Source organism: Hemiscyllium ocellatum, chromosome 16, assembly GCF_020745735.1.
Source record: "Hemiscyllium ocellatum isolate sHemOce1 chromosome 16, sHemOce1.pat.X.cur, whole genome shotgun sequence".
Lineage (NCBI taxonomy): Eukaryota > Metazoa > Chordata > Chondrichthyes > Orectolobiformes > Hemiscylliidae > Hemiscyllium > Hemiscyllium ocellatum.
The window spans coordinates 63,826,779-63,845,003 of NC_083416.1; the positions used below are offsets into that span (position 1 = coordinate 63,826,779).

The 18,225-nt window shown below is 39.3% G+C and overlaps 1 protein-coding gene across 2 annotated transcripts in view; it reads right to left on the minus strand.

The window, feature by feature from the left end:
* Positions 1–18,225, minus strand: part of tenm2a (teneurin transmembrane protein 2a) — a 797,630-nt gene that overhangs the window by 115,201 nt on the left and 664,204 nt on the right. For both annotated transcript variants that reach the window (XM_060836884.1, XM_060836885.1), the window contains 2 exons: positions 17,928–18,029; positions 3,960–4,154 (listed from right to left, as the gene is read on the minus strand). In XM_060836884.1, coding sequence (XP_060692867.1) covers positions 3,960–4,154; positions 17,928–18,029 — 297 coding nt within the window. The remainder of the gene's footprint in view (positions 1–3,959; positions 4,155–17,927; positions 18,030–18,225) is intronic.

Below are 18,225 nucleotides of genomic sequence, written 5' to 3' on the forward strand. Positions count from 1 at the left end.
TAACAAAAAAAACAGTAATGTGGTGGCATGACTCCACGTAACATTGATTTGAAACCACTGTTTTCCAAAACTACACTGCAGCCTATGCATCATCATAGTCTACACAACTTGTCAACCAGTGCTACTTGAAGGATCATAAAGTATCCACAACTTATTTCTTGGTTGGAACGTATATATTTTTGAGGCTTCAAATAAACAACTTTTTTGCATGTTCAGCATTCTGCAATACATACGGCACAGATTACAAGCACAAAAAAACTACCATCAGTGCGCAAGGATGTGGAAGAGTGTGGGGGAGTGGCACATGTTGCTTGTAAGGAGAGGCAGGACAGACACATTGGCTCAAATGGCTGCCTTCTGTGCTGTGAGAGTCTAATAATTCTTTTGATTTGCTGTCATGGTGAAAATTGTGAAGTATGTCACAGTCTTAATTCCTCTTCCTAACACCCATCATTTTTCACTTTACACAGAGGTAGGATCTAAGGCACACTGTGACTCACACATGTGCAGTAAGTGGAAGCCATTGAATTGATCAGCTGTCTCCAGTTGAATCATATTGTGGAATCCTTGATGTCTTGAACATGGTGTCTGGAGATTAGATAAGGTAAGAGCAGATCTGCATTTCCCTTGGATAGCCAGTCTAGGTACCCCTTTGGAGAGTGAAGGATATCTTTAGATATGGTCTCAATGAGTGGGGGTCAGGTATACTTTGGCAAGGAGGTGGATTTAAGATAGCTGTATTTGGTTGGGGGTGAGGGGTGGGGGTAGAGCTAAGTCAGGTGCCCTTTGGGGTGAGGGTTATGTACCCTGTGGGATTATGAACTGTTGAGAAAATTGTCTGTAAAAAGTGTATAAAATCATTTGAATGGTCAAACCTGTAAAAGACCTATCACCATCAAGAAGTGTCAAATCTGTCAAGAAGCGTTTAATTGTCAAAGTCTGCCAAAATGTGTCAAACTAATCAAGAACTGTCTGAAAAGTATTTTTGTGAATGCCAGTAATTTTCTGAATAGAATGTAGTATGAAGTGTAAACCTTTAAGTATGAGGATCTTCTTTTTTTCTCCTGTATACATGGGCATTTGTAAAGGAGGGAAGGAACGTAGGTGGAAGTAAGCAGTGAATTGACATTGGGTTTTGGTGGCAGGAAATAGGGTTGCATAGAGGGTAGGAAGGGCCATGGATATGCTAGGGGAGATAAAAGTTGGAGGTATGAGGATTCGAGAAAGATGCATAGAGGGCTTTAGGTGACCTAGATTTGCAATGGAGTGACAGGGGGTGAAAATGAGCAGAGGATGTGGGGGCATTAAAAGAATATTTTATGTTTTATTTCAATTATTGAAGAGAGAGCTCAAATTGGCAAGCTTTTCATTGGCAAGCCCACCTTGGAACCAAATAACGTTTTCATCTGACTTAACATGTCGTCCAAAATAGGGAGTGCAAGTGGCCATGTTAATGGTTGGGAAGTGTCAAATTTAATATGCTGCCTGCAACACACCGAATGGACACAGAATAACAACAACAGCTTATAGAGTCATAGAGTCATAGAGACGTACAGCATGGAAACAGACCTTTCGGTCCAACCCGTCCATGCTGACCAGATATCCCAACCCAATCTAGTCCCACCTGCCAGCACCCGGCCCATATCCCTCCAAACCCTTCCTATTCATATACCCATCCAAATGCCTCTTAAATGTTGCAATTATACCAGCCTCCACCACATCCTCTGGCAGCTCATTCCATACACGTACCACCCTCTGTGTGAAAAAGTTGCCTCTTAGGTCTCTTTCATATCTTTCCCCTCTCACCCTAAATCTATGCCCTCCAGTTCTGGACTCCCCAACCCCAGGGAAAAGACTTTGTCTGTTTATCCTATCCATGCCCCTCATAATTTTATAAACCTCTATAAGGTCACCCCTCATCCTCTGATGCTCCAGGGAAAACAGCCCCAGCCTGTTCAGCCTCTCCCTGTAGCTCAGATCCTCCAACCCTGGCAACATCCTTGTAAATCTTTTCTGAACTCTTTCAAGTTTCACAACATCTTTTCGATAGGAAGGAGACCAGAATTGCACGCAATATTCCAACAATATTCCAACCAATGTCCTGTACAGCTGCAACATGACTTCCCAACTCCTGTACTCAATACTCTCACCAATAAAGGAAAGCATACCAAACGCCTTCCTCACTATCCTATCTACCTGTGACTCCACGGTTAAGGAGCTATGAACCTGCACTCCAAGGTCTCTTTGTTCAGCAACACTCCCTAGGACCTTATCATTAAGTGTATAAGTCCTGCTAAGAGTTGCCTTCCCAAAATGCAGCACCTTGCATTTATCTGTATTAAACTCCATCTGCCACTTCTCAGCCCATTGGCCATCTGGTCCAGATCCTGTTGTAATTTGAAGTAACCCTCTTCGCTGTCCACTACACCTCCAATTTTGGTGTCATCTACAAACTTACTAATTGTACTTCTTATGCTCGCATCCAAATCATTTATGTAAATGACAAAATGTAGAGGGCCCGGCATCAATCCTTGTGACACTCCTCTGGTCACAGGCCTCCAGTCTTAAAAACAACCCTCCACCACCACCCTCTGTCTGCTACCTTTGAGCCAAATGGCTAGTTCTCCCTATATTCCATGAGATCTAACCTTGCTTATCAGTCTCCCATGGGGAACCCTGTCGAACACCTTACTGAAGTCCATATAGATCACATCTACTGCTCTGCCCTCATCAATCTTCTTTGTAACTTCTTCAAAAAACACAATCAATTTTCTGAAACATTGATTTCCCACGCACAAACTTGACTATCCCGAATCAGTCCTTGCCTTTCCAAATACATGTACATCCTGTCCCTCAGGATTCCCTCCAACAACTTGCCCACCACCGAGGTCAGGCTTACCGGTCTATAATTTCCTGACTTGTCTTTACCGCCCTTCTTAAACAGTGGCACCACGTTTGCCAACCTCCAGTCTTCCGGCACCTCACCTGTGACTATCGATGATACAAATATCTCAGCAAGAGGCCCAGCAATCACTTCTCTAGCTTCCCTCAGGGTTCTCCTGATCAGGTCCTGGGGTTTTATCCACCTTTAACCGTTTCAAGACATCCAGCACTTCCTCCTCTGTAAGCTGGACATTTTGCAAGATGTCACCATCTATTTCCCTACAGTCTATATCTTCCATATCCTTTTCCACTGATGCAAAATATTCATTTAGTATCTCCCCATTTTCTATGGCTCCACATAAAGGCCACCTTGCTGATCTTTGAGGGGCCCTATTCTCTCCCTCGTTACCCTTTTGTCCTTAATACATTTGTAAAAACCCTTTGAATTCTCCTTAATTCTATTTGCCAAAGCTATCTCATGTCCACGTTTTGCCCTCCTGATTTCCCTCTTAAGTATATTCCTATTTCCTTTATACTCTTCTAAGGATTCACTCATTCCATTGTGCCTTCATGTGGTGGGATGATTCTTAAATATAAACAACATTTGACATTAGCCACATAATATTAAGAGTGGTGACCAAATACTTGTTCAAAAATGTTGATGTTAGGGAATGTCTTAAAGGAGGAAAATGAGATGGAGAAACAGAGAGACAGTAGGGCTTATGTAGGCATGACCATGACTGAGTGATAAGATCTGGCAATGTGCAAAAGATTAGGATTGGAGGACTGCAGGGATCTCAGTGGCTGTACAATGTTACAGAGAAAGGGAGAAACGAGACCATCTCCAGCATCGGCAGTTCTTTGTTGGGAGATGAGACCATATTGGCATTTGAGAAGAAAGGTGAGGGTTTTAAAATCAAAGTGTATTTCCAAACCTACACTTGTTTTGAGGGTTTATTCAATGTAACTCCCTAAAATTGCAAGTGAAAGTAACCCTCTCTGACCTTGTTACTTACAAAACTACCACAATGCAGTTTGAGTACAGTGAAAGCATTTCTGCAATGTTGTGTTTGTACCTTCCTCACAGTTCTCGCCTTTGAAGCCTGCAGAGCAGACACAGGTTCCCGCGGTGCAGGTCCCACGGCCTCCGCATGCAGGGTCAATGCACTGACTGGCAGGGACATCACACTCCGCTCCCTTCCAGCCGCTGTAGCAGATGCAGTTCCCCTTGGAGTATTGACCGTTACCACTGCACAGTACAGGGCAAGCAGCTGATGAGGCACAGGCAAAAGAAAAGACAAAGAAAGAAAGAAATAACAGATTGTTTCTGTGGTAACCATACACTTGTATTATAAAATGCATACTGGAAAAAATAGCTATTCTGTGAACATCCTAAAAATTTGAAATTCAATTTATACAAAGAGGATCTAGTGTCTCTCATGTGAGAAGGTCATTTCCATGGCTTATTTTTTGACATTTGGGGGTAAGAATTCCTTTGATTGTTCTGTGCAGTCACATATCAAATGTGTTTTTATAGAGTTCCTCAATTCTAAGAGATACTGTTTCTAATTTCCTGTGAGTATTGAACGGACAAAGTCTTTGCAAACACATTCATCACGTCGCTATGCACTGTGGATAGAGGAATTTTCAGCCCGTTAGAATCTCTTGTGAAGCGACAATAACTCTTTTGCTGTTACAGTAATTTCTTCACAGCCACATAAAGCTGCTGTCAGTGTCTTCACATATTTAAAAGGGACTGGCACTTTTTAAACTGCACTTATATTGCCTTTTCCGTACATATAATCATTTTTTCCTTCCAAGTTTGGTTTCCTTGGATGCCACCCCAACCCCCACTGGTAAAGGGCTTGCTCCATTATGTTAGATTTGGCACTCTCGAACCAACTGCTAAGTTGCCATGATAGCTTGCCCCAGCCCATCTGGAGTAATGGAGTAAAGTTAGCACTGCAAATTCAGGAAAATATATATTGGCCCTGCAGCAGATTTGCCAGAATGATACCAGGGTTTTGAGAGCTAAATTATGACAGCAGATTGCATTTACTTGGCTTGTATTCTATTGTGCAGAGGAGATTGAGGGGGTGATCCATCTGAGGTGTTTCAGGTTCGATGGGGAGACACAAGTAATTTATTTCTTCTGATAAAGAAATTCGGATCAATAGGACCTATTTGTAAAATTCAAGCTCGGCCATTCAATAGAGGCGTGCTGGAAAAGCATAGCAGGTTAGGCAGCATCTGAGGAGCAGGAAAATCGATGTTTCGGGCGAAAGCCCTTCATCAGGGTTTTTGTTCGAAACATTGATTTTCCTGCTCCTCGGATGCTGCCTGACTTGCTGTGCTTTTCCAGCATCACTCTAATCTTGACTCTGATCTCCAGTATCTGCTGTACCCACTTTCTCAAATTCTATAGAGGCATTATACTCAATGGATCATAGAGATAAGGCATTCAAAAGCCTGCAGATGCTGAGTCAATTGCAGTTTTCAAGACTGAGATTGACAGCATTTCATAAGGGAAGGGTGTCAAGGGATTTAGATCAAATACAGGAGTTGAGGAACAGACCATGCATGGTCTAATTGAACAGCTCAAAGATGTCGTACGATTTACTCCTGTTTCTTACATGGCTTTGTACTCTGATCCTTCGCCGATTAGCAAATTGATACAATAGCAGTTGTGGGCAGCAATATGAACAGTGCAGTGATTACTAAGATGTGTTTCTTCTTGAAATCATTTTCTGTGAGTACAGTTTTGTAGTGATTATGATACTAAATTGAACAGTTGAATCTGGTGGGAGACCATTAGTAAATTATTTTTGACATCTTAGTACAATGATATCTATGCTTGACATTCAGATCTGTTTTATTATATTGAGATTTCTTTATCATCAAAGTTGTGTTGTTTGCAATAGTTTTATATTTACTAAAATAAATTTGGGTTTTCTTCACATTTTTATGTGAAATTTGAGGAAAAAACAATGAGATGATAGAGCAGTCAACAGTGCAGTGAATGATAATTTTCTTGAAGTCTGGCATTTCGTGAAAACTACTCCCTATTTTGGGTGGAAACTATTAATGGGTTAGATCTAACAGGAATGGGATGCAAGGGGTGGATCAGAGTGAATATCCATTAGGTAATTCTCCATCAGACTTGAGAGATTTTAATTCTTGGGTCTCATTGCAATTTCCCAAAAATGACTCCAGGTCAAATCAGTGGAAATTATGTCAATGGGAGCAGGTAAGAATGGAAAATCAAAGAAGGTCATGTTGGTACTGGGATACTGAGGAAGCATTAAGCAAAGTGAATAAGGGGAGTGTGGGGGAGGTCTGAATTAGAGGAGAAGGGGCTGCAGTGGATAGGGCAGGCAAGATGGATAATGACTAAGATCTTTTCATGGTCCACGAGGGTAACAAGTTTTGTTGAAATGCATTCATCATGGCAGTTCACAAGAATACCAATCTAAAAGGAAAACTTTTTTAAGAGTGTTGATTGATTGGTAAGTGGATGTTGATTTTTTTTTCTGAAAAACTCAAATTTTATATTACCAATTTTAACAATTAATATTGGGCTAGACTTTATGGGGCAATTTATGGTTCCCCCCTTCCACCATGTTAAAATGTTGGTATGAAGCCAATTAATTGGCCATTATTTGATCGAAAGAGGGGGATTTCCATGCCTCAGGGACAGGAAGCTGAGCCTTACAATGTGGTTGGTCAATCAGACATCAACAGTTCTGTTGTATCAGCAGTGCCATCAGGAGGTGTAGCCATTTCTGGTACTGCACTTAGAACTTGAGGAGTCTTTTAGCACTAGATCAAAACTTTGTAAATGTTTGGAAACTCGCTGGGTGACAAGCACTCAAGGGGCTGTTAAAGATGGCCCTCTCCCAGCTACCAGCCCACACAGTGAAACTAGGCAGAAGTGGGTACTGCAGATGCTGGAAATCAGAGCCTCGATTAGACTGGTGATGGAAAAACACAGCAGGTCAGGCAGCATCTGAGGAGCAGGAAAATCAACATTTCGAGCAAAAGCCTTTCTCACATGGTGTTGGCTTCTCTATTAGTAGTTAAATCCCATCAGTGGTGGGATGAAGTCTTTAAGTGGGTCTTACTTGATCTCACAAGACTACTCCTGCTGCTGGTAACATTGTGGTGGGGGCAGAAGTGACAGGGTATGTGATTTTATATTTGCCCAGAGTGATTTTATATTTTCCTAACAAGATTTTACCCGCCACCTCTGTTCAAGCTTGCCAACGGGGAGTGTACAATCTCATCAATTTCTCAATATCGTTGATATCCAGGGGTTGGTTCCACACTGGCACAAGTTAAAATGTCATCATGATGTCAATGAAATCATTGGCTGAAATTCAAACTAGGCCTGTGCCTGTCTACAGCAGGAGCCTTAGCTCACAGCAAAATCAGTGAAATAAAATGGTGAAAAATTCTAATCGAATTAATGATAGCACCAGATGAAGATGACATGGAGTTTAAGACAAGTCCCAATTAGTGCCAGAGCCAAACCATGTCAACCTCTGGAACCGAGGTTTAAATTCAGTCCTGATGAAGCGCTAAGGAGGATGAAAGTCACCTTTCTCTCAGCAACGAAGGTTATCGGGAACACAACGATAATTTCAGTCAAATCTGTAGAAGAAACTCACTGCTGAAATATGCTCCGAGAGTGTCGTCACTTGAGATTTAAAGCAGTAGTAAGACACAATTACAGTGTGAGGCTTGGGTTTGAGAAGATGATTTTCCTTACTGTTTGAGAAGATACACCTCGTCCTTAACAAGATAACGATATGCTAGAGAGAGGAATGTTTTGCTCACTTGGAATATGATGGTTGAGTTCTGACCTGGCCCTCTTTTGGCTTAGTCACAACTTGCAACTTTTAATTCCATAACGATATGGCTTGTTATGAAAATTACATTCAAATGGAAATGACATTATCACATGTGGTACACAAGGAATTTGTTATTAAGTTGCAATTTTTAAAATAAGTGTTTTTGTCATGCTATAAGCAATTAATTTATTGTTTATTTATTTGAATGTCTAATTGCTTTTCACCGCCAATTCCAATTAGGTATTTTCTGTAAAAAGAAAACAAAACTTTCTTGCATGGAATTTCAACACTTGCTGTCACCAAAATCATGTCAATTTGAATTTAAAATTTGTGCACATATTGGTCTAACACCACTGAATTTCAATGAGGGTGCGAGAGATGTCAAGGCTGCTATCAGAAGCAGATGAACAGGCAGGTCAGAGCAGTTTTCTTGTGGAGCTTTTCTGGCTCTCACTTCAGAGGGAAGGTAAACCAAAGCTAACAGGTAGTGTTTGAATCAAGTGAAAGGGAGAGGCAGTCATAGTAGAAGGATGGGTCATTGTCAGGTGTGTGCCATCATCGTCCTCATGCACCTCCAGGAACACTCTGCTGAGGTAGGCAGCAAATTTCGCAATATGTAATTAATCTGCTGTGTATTATAATTGATTTAGTTAAAAGGAAATCTGATTTTTTTTAAAAGACTGAACCAAAGGATGCTGATGTGTATTAAAAGTATGACAAGTGACCCTGGAGAAATCAACAAATTAAAATACACAGCTGTTTAATTAAACGTTCAGGAAAGTTCCTTGACATTTTTGCAGATGTTATCGGTGATTGATGAGGATAATAATTTTATACACCTGTAAGTGGGTTTAACTGCCAACAATACTTCATTTGTGCTGCCTTTTCTTAAATAAGTGTAGTCAAATAAATGCTTTTTGCTTTTTACATCTGACATCGATGCAGTAGATCAGGGCTTTGTGAAAATGGTAGCTGAGTGGCCAAATGAACAAAGTACTCACCTTTTCCCACTGAAACCCATAGGATCGGTAAGATGCCAAGAACTGGGTACAACTACAGGACCAGTGCAGTCAGCTCATGACATTGGACTGAAAACGTCCCATTTATATGATCAATATGCTAATTCCCTCTTCCTACCCAGGGCTACAATCACAAATATTGGCATCCTAGGGTCTCAGGAAGACTTTCACACTCCATCTTGGAGGTCTGTGAGCATCATTGGAGAAGTACTTCACCACTGCCATATTCAGACCTGGGAACAGTGCTGATGAGCCAACATATCAACCCTTTGAGGATCTGAGCATTTCCAGTTTTTAAACTTTAGTACTCAGTCACCTCGTATTATTGTCATTTGTGACATAAGGTTGCTCCCACATCTACCCAACATTGCTCTATGATTCCACAATGTCTGCACTGCTCTTGGGTTCTTTTGGGGCAATGGAGTTATATAAAGCATTGATGTTTTGGCATGCTCATAGTAAACAGCTGCTCTCTGACTGATGTCTTGTCCATTGTACCAATGTGCTCTTTGCTCGGGTGGGCAAGGGTACGAGTTTGAGAGAGGGCTAGGAAGTTCTCCCAAAATAGATTGAAATAACTTGGGAAAAGTGTGACATAAATAATACGGAGGGAAATAATAAGAAAAGAAAACCTACCCTTGTGTTTAAATTTAGAAAAATGTCGTCGTCCTTGAGTAGAAAGCCATAAACAAACAAGAATGCAAAACAAAAATAAAACAGCAAACTCAGAATGAGAACCAATATCTGAAAAGATGAAGCTTTATACACATCTGTACCTGGAAACAGCTCAACCTGGCAGTGGAAACTTCCCCTTTTTATGAATTTAACCACAAAGGCACCTGGAATTTCAGTTCTTATTGATTGTGTTATGCAAATCAAATTCATCCCATTTAATAACCATGTTTGCCCAGCTGCTGCCGGGTTCAGTTGCTGCAAGGTATCACATTATGGCCTTTTGACGTTCCTGAAGTCTAAACAACATAACTTTTTCTTAACCAGATCTGTTGCATTTAAAAAAAACTCTTTCCGCCTTTCTGTCCTCCTTTCCTTAAGAAGATGACATATGCTAGCGTGGTCTTCAGAACCATGGTGCTAGGAGCAATGGCAGCCTTTCAGATGCTCATGCAAGTAACCATGTGTGGACCGAGGCCGTGGTTGCTGATTGGCTACTAAGGTGTGGGAAAAACAGAGGGGAGGGGGTGGGTGGATGGGTGGGTGGATTTGGGCATTGCAGTCAAGCCTGATCCAGTCCCTACCATCCACATATGCACATTTGCCAAGAGTGTTTACTAACTAGTTATTGGGAGCCTGAACCATGGCTACAGTTTGCTCTTCTTTCTAGTTTGGGGACACTGAGTGTATTGGGCTGCCCCACTGCCTGCGCGGCTTAGATAAGGACACACTATGGGTCGTTTTCACATTTTTCATTCTTTATCATAGCTTAGTAAATAATATTTCAAAAATATTGACAATTGCATGCTGATAAATGCTTGTCAAACAATTTCCTTGATTGAGCTCTCTGGTCTTTGAATTGCAGACAAAAAGATCTATTTTAATAGCATGATAAGTTTGCACCATTTAATTGCTTACTTAATCAATTCATTGCAATAGATAAGCAAACTAAATCAATAAACTGAAGTCTAGTCCACAATTGGCCTGTAAAGGATCCTGATGTCTCCAGGTATGATTCGATTATGAAATATATTTAGTGGGCTCCAGCACTTCTGTAAAAGTCACAAGACTGAGATAAGAATGGCACACTGATGGTTATGTCACTAGTGAGGTCTGGACAAACAGTCCAGTGAACACAAGCTCACATTCCATCCAGTTAGTACAAAAATTGTAATAGTTTCAAGAAAAAAAATTGAAATAAAAAGATTTGTAGCCTTTGGAGAGATACAAAAATATCACAGTCAGATGAATCATCAGAATCTATTTGTTTAAATCGACTCTAAGTTGACTAGTGATGTACAATGGATGCATTGCAATGTTTTCCTCTGTATGTAATGGGAATGATGGAGACATTATGTGGCTCGTTGAAATAGTTTACATAGTGAGAAATGGAAGAGACTTAGTTCCATTATTGCTACACTTGAATTAAGAACATAATTGTCGAAACTTAACTATGTACTGAAGGCATGCAATGTCATTTTGACTGAATCTAACACCACCCCTTCAATTGCTAGTGTAAATATGTCACATTCACAACACTTACAGTAGTTGTAAGCTTTTAAGATACTCAGACACTAATAACTGATGAGCATTAGCTAATTTGGCAGGCTTGGAAATTCACTATTAAGGAAGGTCTTAAGCCCTTAATTTGACAGACCTCTAAGTCAAAATATCTTTGGTAGTGAGGAGAATTAATTGACTCTTGAACAAGTCACCACAATAATATCTTCTTGGTGGATTGTGCAGTCAGCTAGGTTTAGTATTGCTTAAAAGAGTTTAATAAACCAATTTTCTTGCAGAATTCACAGAATCATAGAATCCCTACAGTGTTGAAGCAGGCCATTTGGCCCATCGAGTCCACACCAACCATCCGTAGAGCAAGCCACCTAGACCCAACCCCTGACCCCATAACCCCGCATTTCCCATGGGCAATCCACCTAACCTGCACATCACACGACTGTGAGAGAAAATTGGAGCACCCAGAGGAAACCCACACAGACACGGGGAGAATGTGCAAACGTGCAAATTCCACACAGACAGTCGTTCAAGGGTGGAATTGAACCCAGGTCTCTGGCACTGTGATGTAGCAGATTATCCTCTTCAACTGGCAGTTTGATCTATGTATTTGTTTATTCAGGTAGGTAGTATATTTGAACTTGTTATTAGATGATTTCCTCCAAAGACAAATCAATAGGTGCAATATGAAGGCAAATTTCAACCCAATCTGCCACAACAGATGTACCAAAAATACATGGATATTAAAATTAGCTGAGAAGAATAATATTGATGTTATGATCACAGGCTGAGTTGAAAGCTAGTTATTCTGCTGCTAAGAGTGTCTGACAACTAACTAGGGTTTAAAAGCAGAAACATAAAATGACCTGTACAACCAATAAAGGAGCTGTATGTTTTATACATGCAGTTTCTGAATTTAATTACATCAGCCCTCTCACCATAAGTGGAGATTACTACAAATAGATTCTTATGCATTTTTTAAATGCTTTGTCATTGGATTTTGAATTAAAAGAACAAAACAATTGGACGCAATTACCACATAATCACTAGTGAAAGCTATATGAAGACACAAATTCAAATTCAGAGTTTTTTTTCAGTTATTGTTTATTACCAATTATTTATTATCTTTTAAAACTGGTCAACATAGTTCTTTTTGCAGTGCTCATATCTGATCTGCTATTTGTAACTTTAAAATAGCAATGGGAGCATATTGGCTGAGTGGAACATGTTTAGTATTAATCAATATCGTTGTTTTGACTCTACCACCTCATTGTGTTTCCTGTACAAAAGTTCTACTTGATGAATTTGTGGCAAATAATGGTGAGACCACAAATACAGCTCAGTTTTAGGCACCCAATTAGTGAAAGACTGTTAGAAGTAATTGAGAGAATATTTCGTACAAGGTCTATATTTTATGCATTTCCACTAGTACTTTGAAGGTAAATGATACTTAAATTAAACATAGATCTCTGTCCTGCAAAGATAGGTTGGCCGCTACATTAACAACAATTGTGCAAGTATTCATGTACTTACAGTGCTTTTAACATTCCAAAAAGTGCCACAATGCATTCAGAAATGTAGAAAATGTGCTGACAATCTCTCGTGTCAATTTTTGGACTGAGATTTATATGCCCAGAATTTTTACTTTGGAAAGAAATCTGTCTTGCTTGTGAAATAAAGCATATCTGCTCCACTCTCCTGATTGACAGGTAGTCTACTTGGAATGGCAATGTAACACTATCTGTTTGACCAGCTTTCGGGGTGTAGAACTGATAGCTAATGTTTTGATATCTGTGATCAATATGAATGCTTGTCTGAGTTCTGAAAACTGATGGGATACTTAGCTTTGTTGACACAGGTTCCTAGTGGACTGATTGACATAATCTGCTTTTGATATGGTTCTTGAATGCATAATTGTTTGCTTACACTTTTCAATGGGCAATTGAGAGATTAAACTTTATGCTACCATTTGTGTGTAGTATTAGTGACAGAGATTTGAATGAGTGTTTATGAAACTGGTGCATGTTTATTTCATCTACATCATTTCATGTCTGTTGAGGATGTATATAATAGACACAAAATAAGAGAATTTGCAGGATATATGGGGGTACATGAATAGGCATGGGTAACATGGCAGTGATGACAAAGGAGTGTGAGGGAAGACAGCAATGAGAGCCCATCAATGAGTGCATGAGAGAGAGAATATGGTGAGTCACCACAAATAGGTATAATGGGAGAGGGTGATGGCCTGGGACCAGAAAGCAGTATGATCTGCAGAGAGACAGCAGAACACAGCAGGAGAGGAGATTGTAGAACGTAACACTAGGGAAAATAGCAGAAATCAGTTCCAGAACAGATTTGAACAAGTCAAAGTATCACATTGCACGCAAGCAGATAATTGATAAGCTTGTGAGTGCTTTCTTGTTTATCTTTCAAAATTGGGGTTACGTATTAGTAATTGCAAGATTTTTATTAGCATTAATTAAGTGTATTGACAGTAGAAAAGCATAATATGGGCAGTAGACTTATTACATATAAATCCATGAAGACAACTAAATGTGGTGAACATAATAAAGATGGCACGGCAGGTGTTTTGTGAGGGTCACAGTATACGAAACTGACAGATTCTAGTGTGATCACAGGCAATCACATCTGCAATAAGAGGACTGTTTGTTTAATTTAATTTGAAAGACTAAGGTATTGTGTCAGTTTCAGTAGAGATAAGAAATAGGAAACATAAGGCCACTTGTGGAGTTGCTAGTAGGCCCTGAACAACAGTTACACTCTAATACAGTACAAAAGGAATAGACAATTGGGGCATATAAGAAGGGTCCTACAATAAGTATGTGTAACTCTAACTTACTTGTAGATTGAACAAATCAGATTGACAAAGGAGCCTGGAAAATGAGTTAAATTAGTACATGTCGAACAATTTCATAGTGTGGCGAATTTTAAATTTAACAATGGAGGAGACAATTTTAGATGTTCATAATGTAAAATGAGGCAGGATTAATGAATAATTTCAAGGTAAAGGAGTGTTTAGGCAACAGTGATCATAACATGATAGAATTTCATGTTCAGTTTGAAGGGAAGTATTTTGAGTCTAAGACTGGTATTCTAAACTTAAAGACGGTTATGAAATAACCTTAAATAAGGTTATGAAAACATGAACTGTGAAACTAAGGTTAAAAACTAAGAGCAGGATTACAGTGTTCAACAGATAAGAAGTTAGTTAATAATTGAATAAAGAATTATCTTTGAGAAAGAAATGTATTTTAAGAAGAATAAATCATCTGTGGCTAAATAAAAAAGTTAAGGATTGGATCAATTGAATGAAATACTGTACAAATTTTAAAGATTGATAATATTACAAAAAAAATTGGACAGATTTAAAAGCTAGGAAAAAATGACTAAAACTAATTGAGTGAGCGCAATTTGAGTATAAGTCAAGCTGGTTATTAATATATATAAAAAAGTAACAGTTTCTACAGGCATTTTGAATGAGAGAATAATAACTAATCCTATTGTTGGATCTGTAGAAAGGCAGTCTGGGAAATTGTTGGTAAAAAAAATAAAGAAATGACAGAGGCACTGAACAGGTAAATTTATGGTCTGTTTTCACTGCATTTATTGAAAAAATTTTCTCAAAGGATGAAAGGGAAGGAGGAACTTAAAACTACCTTCTTCACCACAGAAACAGTGCAGGGAAAATTATTAGATGAACAAGTCCCCAGGACCTAATGACCTTCATCCCAGGATCTTAAAATCAGGGCTGAGAGATTGTCTTCCAAAATTCCTTAGAGTCTATAACAGTCAAGAAGATTGGAAGATAGCAAGTGTAACAATTTATTCACAAAAGGATCAAGACAGAAAGCAGAAAACCAAAAGCCAGTTACTGTAACATCTATCGTCAGGAAATGTCTAGAACCCTTTACTGAAGAGGTTACACTTAGAAAATGCTAATGTGATCAGGCAGAGTCAACATGGTTTTGTGAAAGAGAAATTACAATGAACTTATTTATTAAAGTTTTATGGTGAAGTTGATAACAAGATTGATAAATCAGGAGACTGTGGACATAGTGTACCTGAATTTTCAAAAGACATTTGATAAGTGCAAGCTCATAGCTTACTACATGCAATGCAATCAGGAGGTGGTGATGGCCTAGTGGTATTATCACTAGACTATTGATCGAGTAAAATTGAATAATGATTGAGTGACTTAGGTTCAAATCCTGCTATGGGAGATGATGCAGTTTGAATTCAATAAAAATATGGAATTAAATATCGAATAGTAACCATTGCTGATTGTCAGGGAAAAGCCTGTCTGGTTCACAAACATCTTTCAGGGAAGATAACCATTATACTATGACTCTAGACCTGTATTAATGTGGTTGATTCTTAACTGCTCTGTGGGTGCTAAATGTTGGGCCAGCTAGTGATACACATCCCATTAAAAAAAAGACCATGTTGTGTAAGGGATAACAGATTAACATGGAGAAAAGATTAGTTAGTTAACAGGAAGGAGCAAGTAGTCCCTCAGATCTGTTTTGGGGTTGGCAAGCTTTAATTTGAGAGCCACAAGAATCATTCATGGTGCCGAAACTATTTACAATCCTATATCAAACATGTGGATGAATGGCCTAAATGTATAGTCACCAGGTTTGCTGATTACGCTGTTGTGAAGCTTTATCATGTGTTATTATTGAAGAACTTTAGTTCTAAAGTGGACAATGAATTTTAGTTTTCTCATTCTGTAAAGATCTGATCTATTTTCTTTCCCCCAAAAGTTTAGAAAGTAATTTTGAAAATTGAGTTTAAAGAAATATCTATAAGCAGAAATGTAATTTAGGGCAGTCCAGTGGCTCAATAGTCAGCACTGCTGCCTCATAGCACCAGGGACCTGGGTTCAATTCCAGCCTCTGACAAGTGTCTGTGTAGACTTTGCACATTCTCGCTGTGTCTGCATGGGTTTTCTTTGGGTGCTCCAGTTTTCTCCCACAGTCCAAAGATGTGCAGGTTGGTTGGATTGGCCATGCTAAATTGTCCTATAGTCTCCAGTGATGTGCAAGCTAGGTAGATTAGCCATGGGAAATGCAGCATTACAGGGATGGTCAGGGGATTGCGTCAGGGTGGGATGCTCTTCTGAGGGGTGATGTGGACTCGATGGGCCAAATGGCCTGCTTCACATAATAGGGATTATATGATTTCATCTAAATGTAAAGCAAACTGTCTGAGAGATAATTGCTAATGTGTTTGCTGGCTTGATATTTATAATCACTAGAAAGTGAGAGAGAGGGGAGCAAACTCATGCAGAGGGAATAGGCCCATAATAGCAGAGGTGCTGTTAAGAACATTCTCCAAGCAGTCAGAAATTGCTGGAGAAACTCAGTAGGTCTGGCAGCACCTGTGGAGAGAGAAACAGAATTAATGTGATTAGCAAGGCAGACAGAATGCAAAATGAATTGAGTATAAATGTAGAGAGGTTTTACTTCAATTGTATAGGGTCTTGGTGAGACCACATTTGGAGTATTGTACTCAGTTTGGGTCTACCGATTTAAAAAAAACAATAAAAGTGCATTATAGAAAATTTAGAGAGAATGTTCAGTCAACCCTTACCTGGGATGGTGGGCTGTTTTATGAAGAAGGGTTGAAAAAGAAAGTCTATATCCATTGGAGTTTCGAAGAATGAGAAGTGATCTTATTGTAACATGTAAGCTCCTGAGGGGACTTAATAGGATGTTACTGGGAGAATATTCCACTTCTATGGGCGACTAGAACTAGGAGGCACAGTATACTGAGATCCCCAGCCTTTCAAAAAGGAGGAAAACTTTGTCTTAGAAGCTAGTTTGTAATTGAAATTCTCTTCTCCAGGAAGCAGTGATACAGGGCCATTGAATTTATTCAAAGCTGAGTTCAATAGATCTTTGATAGGCCAATGGAGGATGAGAAGGCATATATGATATAAGAGGTGCTGGGTTAGTAGGGTTTACGAGGGATTATGGAGGAAGTAAAGGAGTGAGGTTTAGGAGCCAAAACAGCAATATTTGGAGTCTTCAAGAACCATGAAGAACCTGTCCTGTACCCACACTCCAACGCTACGTGCAACTGTCCATAAGCTGCATGTCGCCCTTGTACGAAGAAACAAAAATTCTGGGCAAAGCTGGACACGAGTTAGTGTGTATATTTGAAACTGCAATTTTGCAAGCCCAAGGTGAAATTCTAAGCCTACATCTATGCAACAGTTTGTTTCCATGCCTTGCTATCCTACCAGCTTCAAATTGACTGTGCTTGAACAGCAGGAACTCTCCACAGTTTGCTAGTTTAAAGTTCAAAATGAATAATCGCTTATCCCACTGAAGTGGGAGGAGTTGGTTCTGATGGTTTTCTCTTGAAGATATTTTGCTGTAGTCATTAAGATGAAAAAACATTTTGAGGCATGGTTGCCTTTTCTATTTTGCAACAAAAAACAAACAATCCCAGACGATGTACAGTGTGGGTTATACAAAACGTGAAGCTCCTTTGACACAAAGTTGATCACATTAACCCAACTCTTAATAAAAATGTTTTCTTCTCTACATTTTTATGGTGCCTGCAAGTGGGATTATTCATTTAATTTCAGTTAGGACCATTCAACAAACATTTTTTGGAAAGCTTCACTATTTGCCTCTGAATTATAAGCAACTTCCTACAAACCCACCTTGATAAGAAGAGCTGTTCATCTCTGAACAGGCCACTAGAACAGACAGTAATCATATAGGCTGGATCTTTTTCCTTCACCAATAGGTCTGCCAGAAATAGGTGACCACTAACTTCACACTGTTCCAGTAGCAAATTACTAAGAACAAAATACAGCATAAGTAATTGCAATTCCTAATGTTATATCTAGAATGTAGTTCCCATTTGTTGGTATCCATGGAGAATTTTATCATATTTGCAATAGAAATTGACAAGACTCATCTTTGGTTATAAACAAGACATCAAATATTACCTTTTGCACAGTCAGCCCCATGGAATCCTGGGAAGCAGTGACAAACGCCCGACACACACTCTCCATTGCCATGGCAATTGTGAGGACACTCCTGCACAGAATCTGACAATGTCATAGACATGGTTAGTAATTAGCTTCTATATAATTGTGCATATTTAATAACTGAGTATTGCTGCTGAAATAGTGCCTGGATTATTTTAGTTTTCATCTCTTGTTTTGAAGTAAATCATGTATTAGGTTTATCAAGGTTATAGCTGTAGGTGTTGGAGAATGGAAAACCTTTCATGTTGTGTCATGA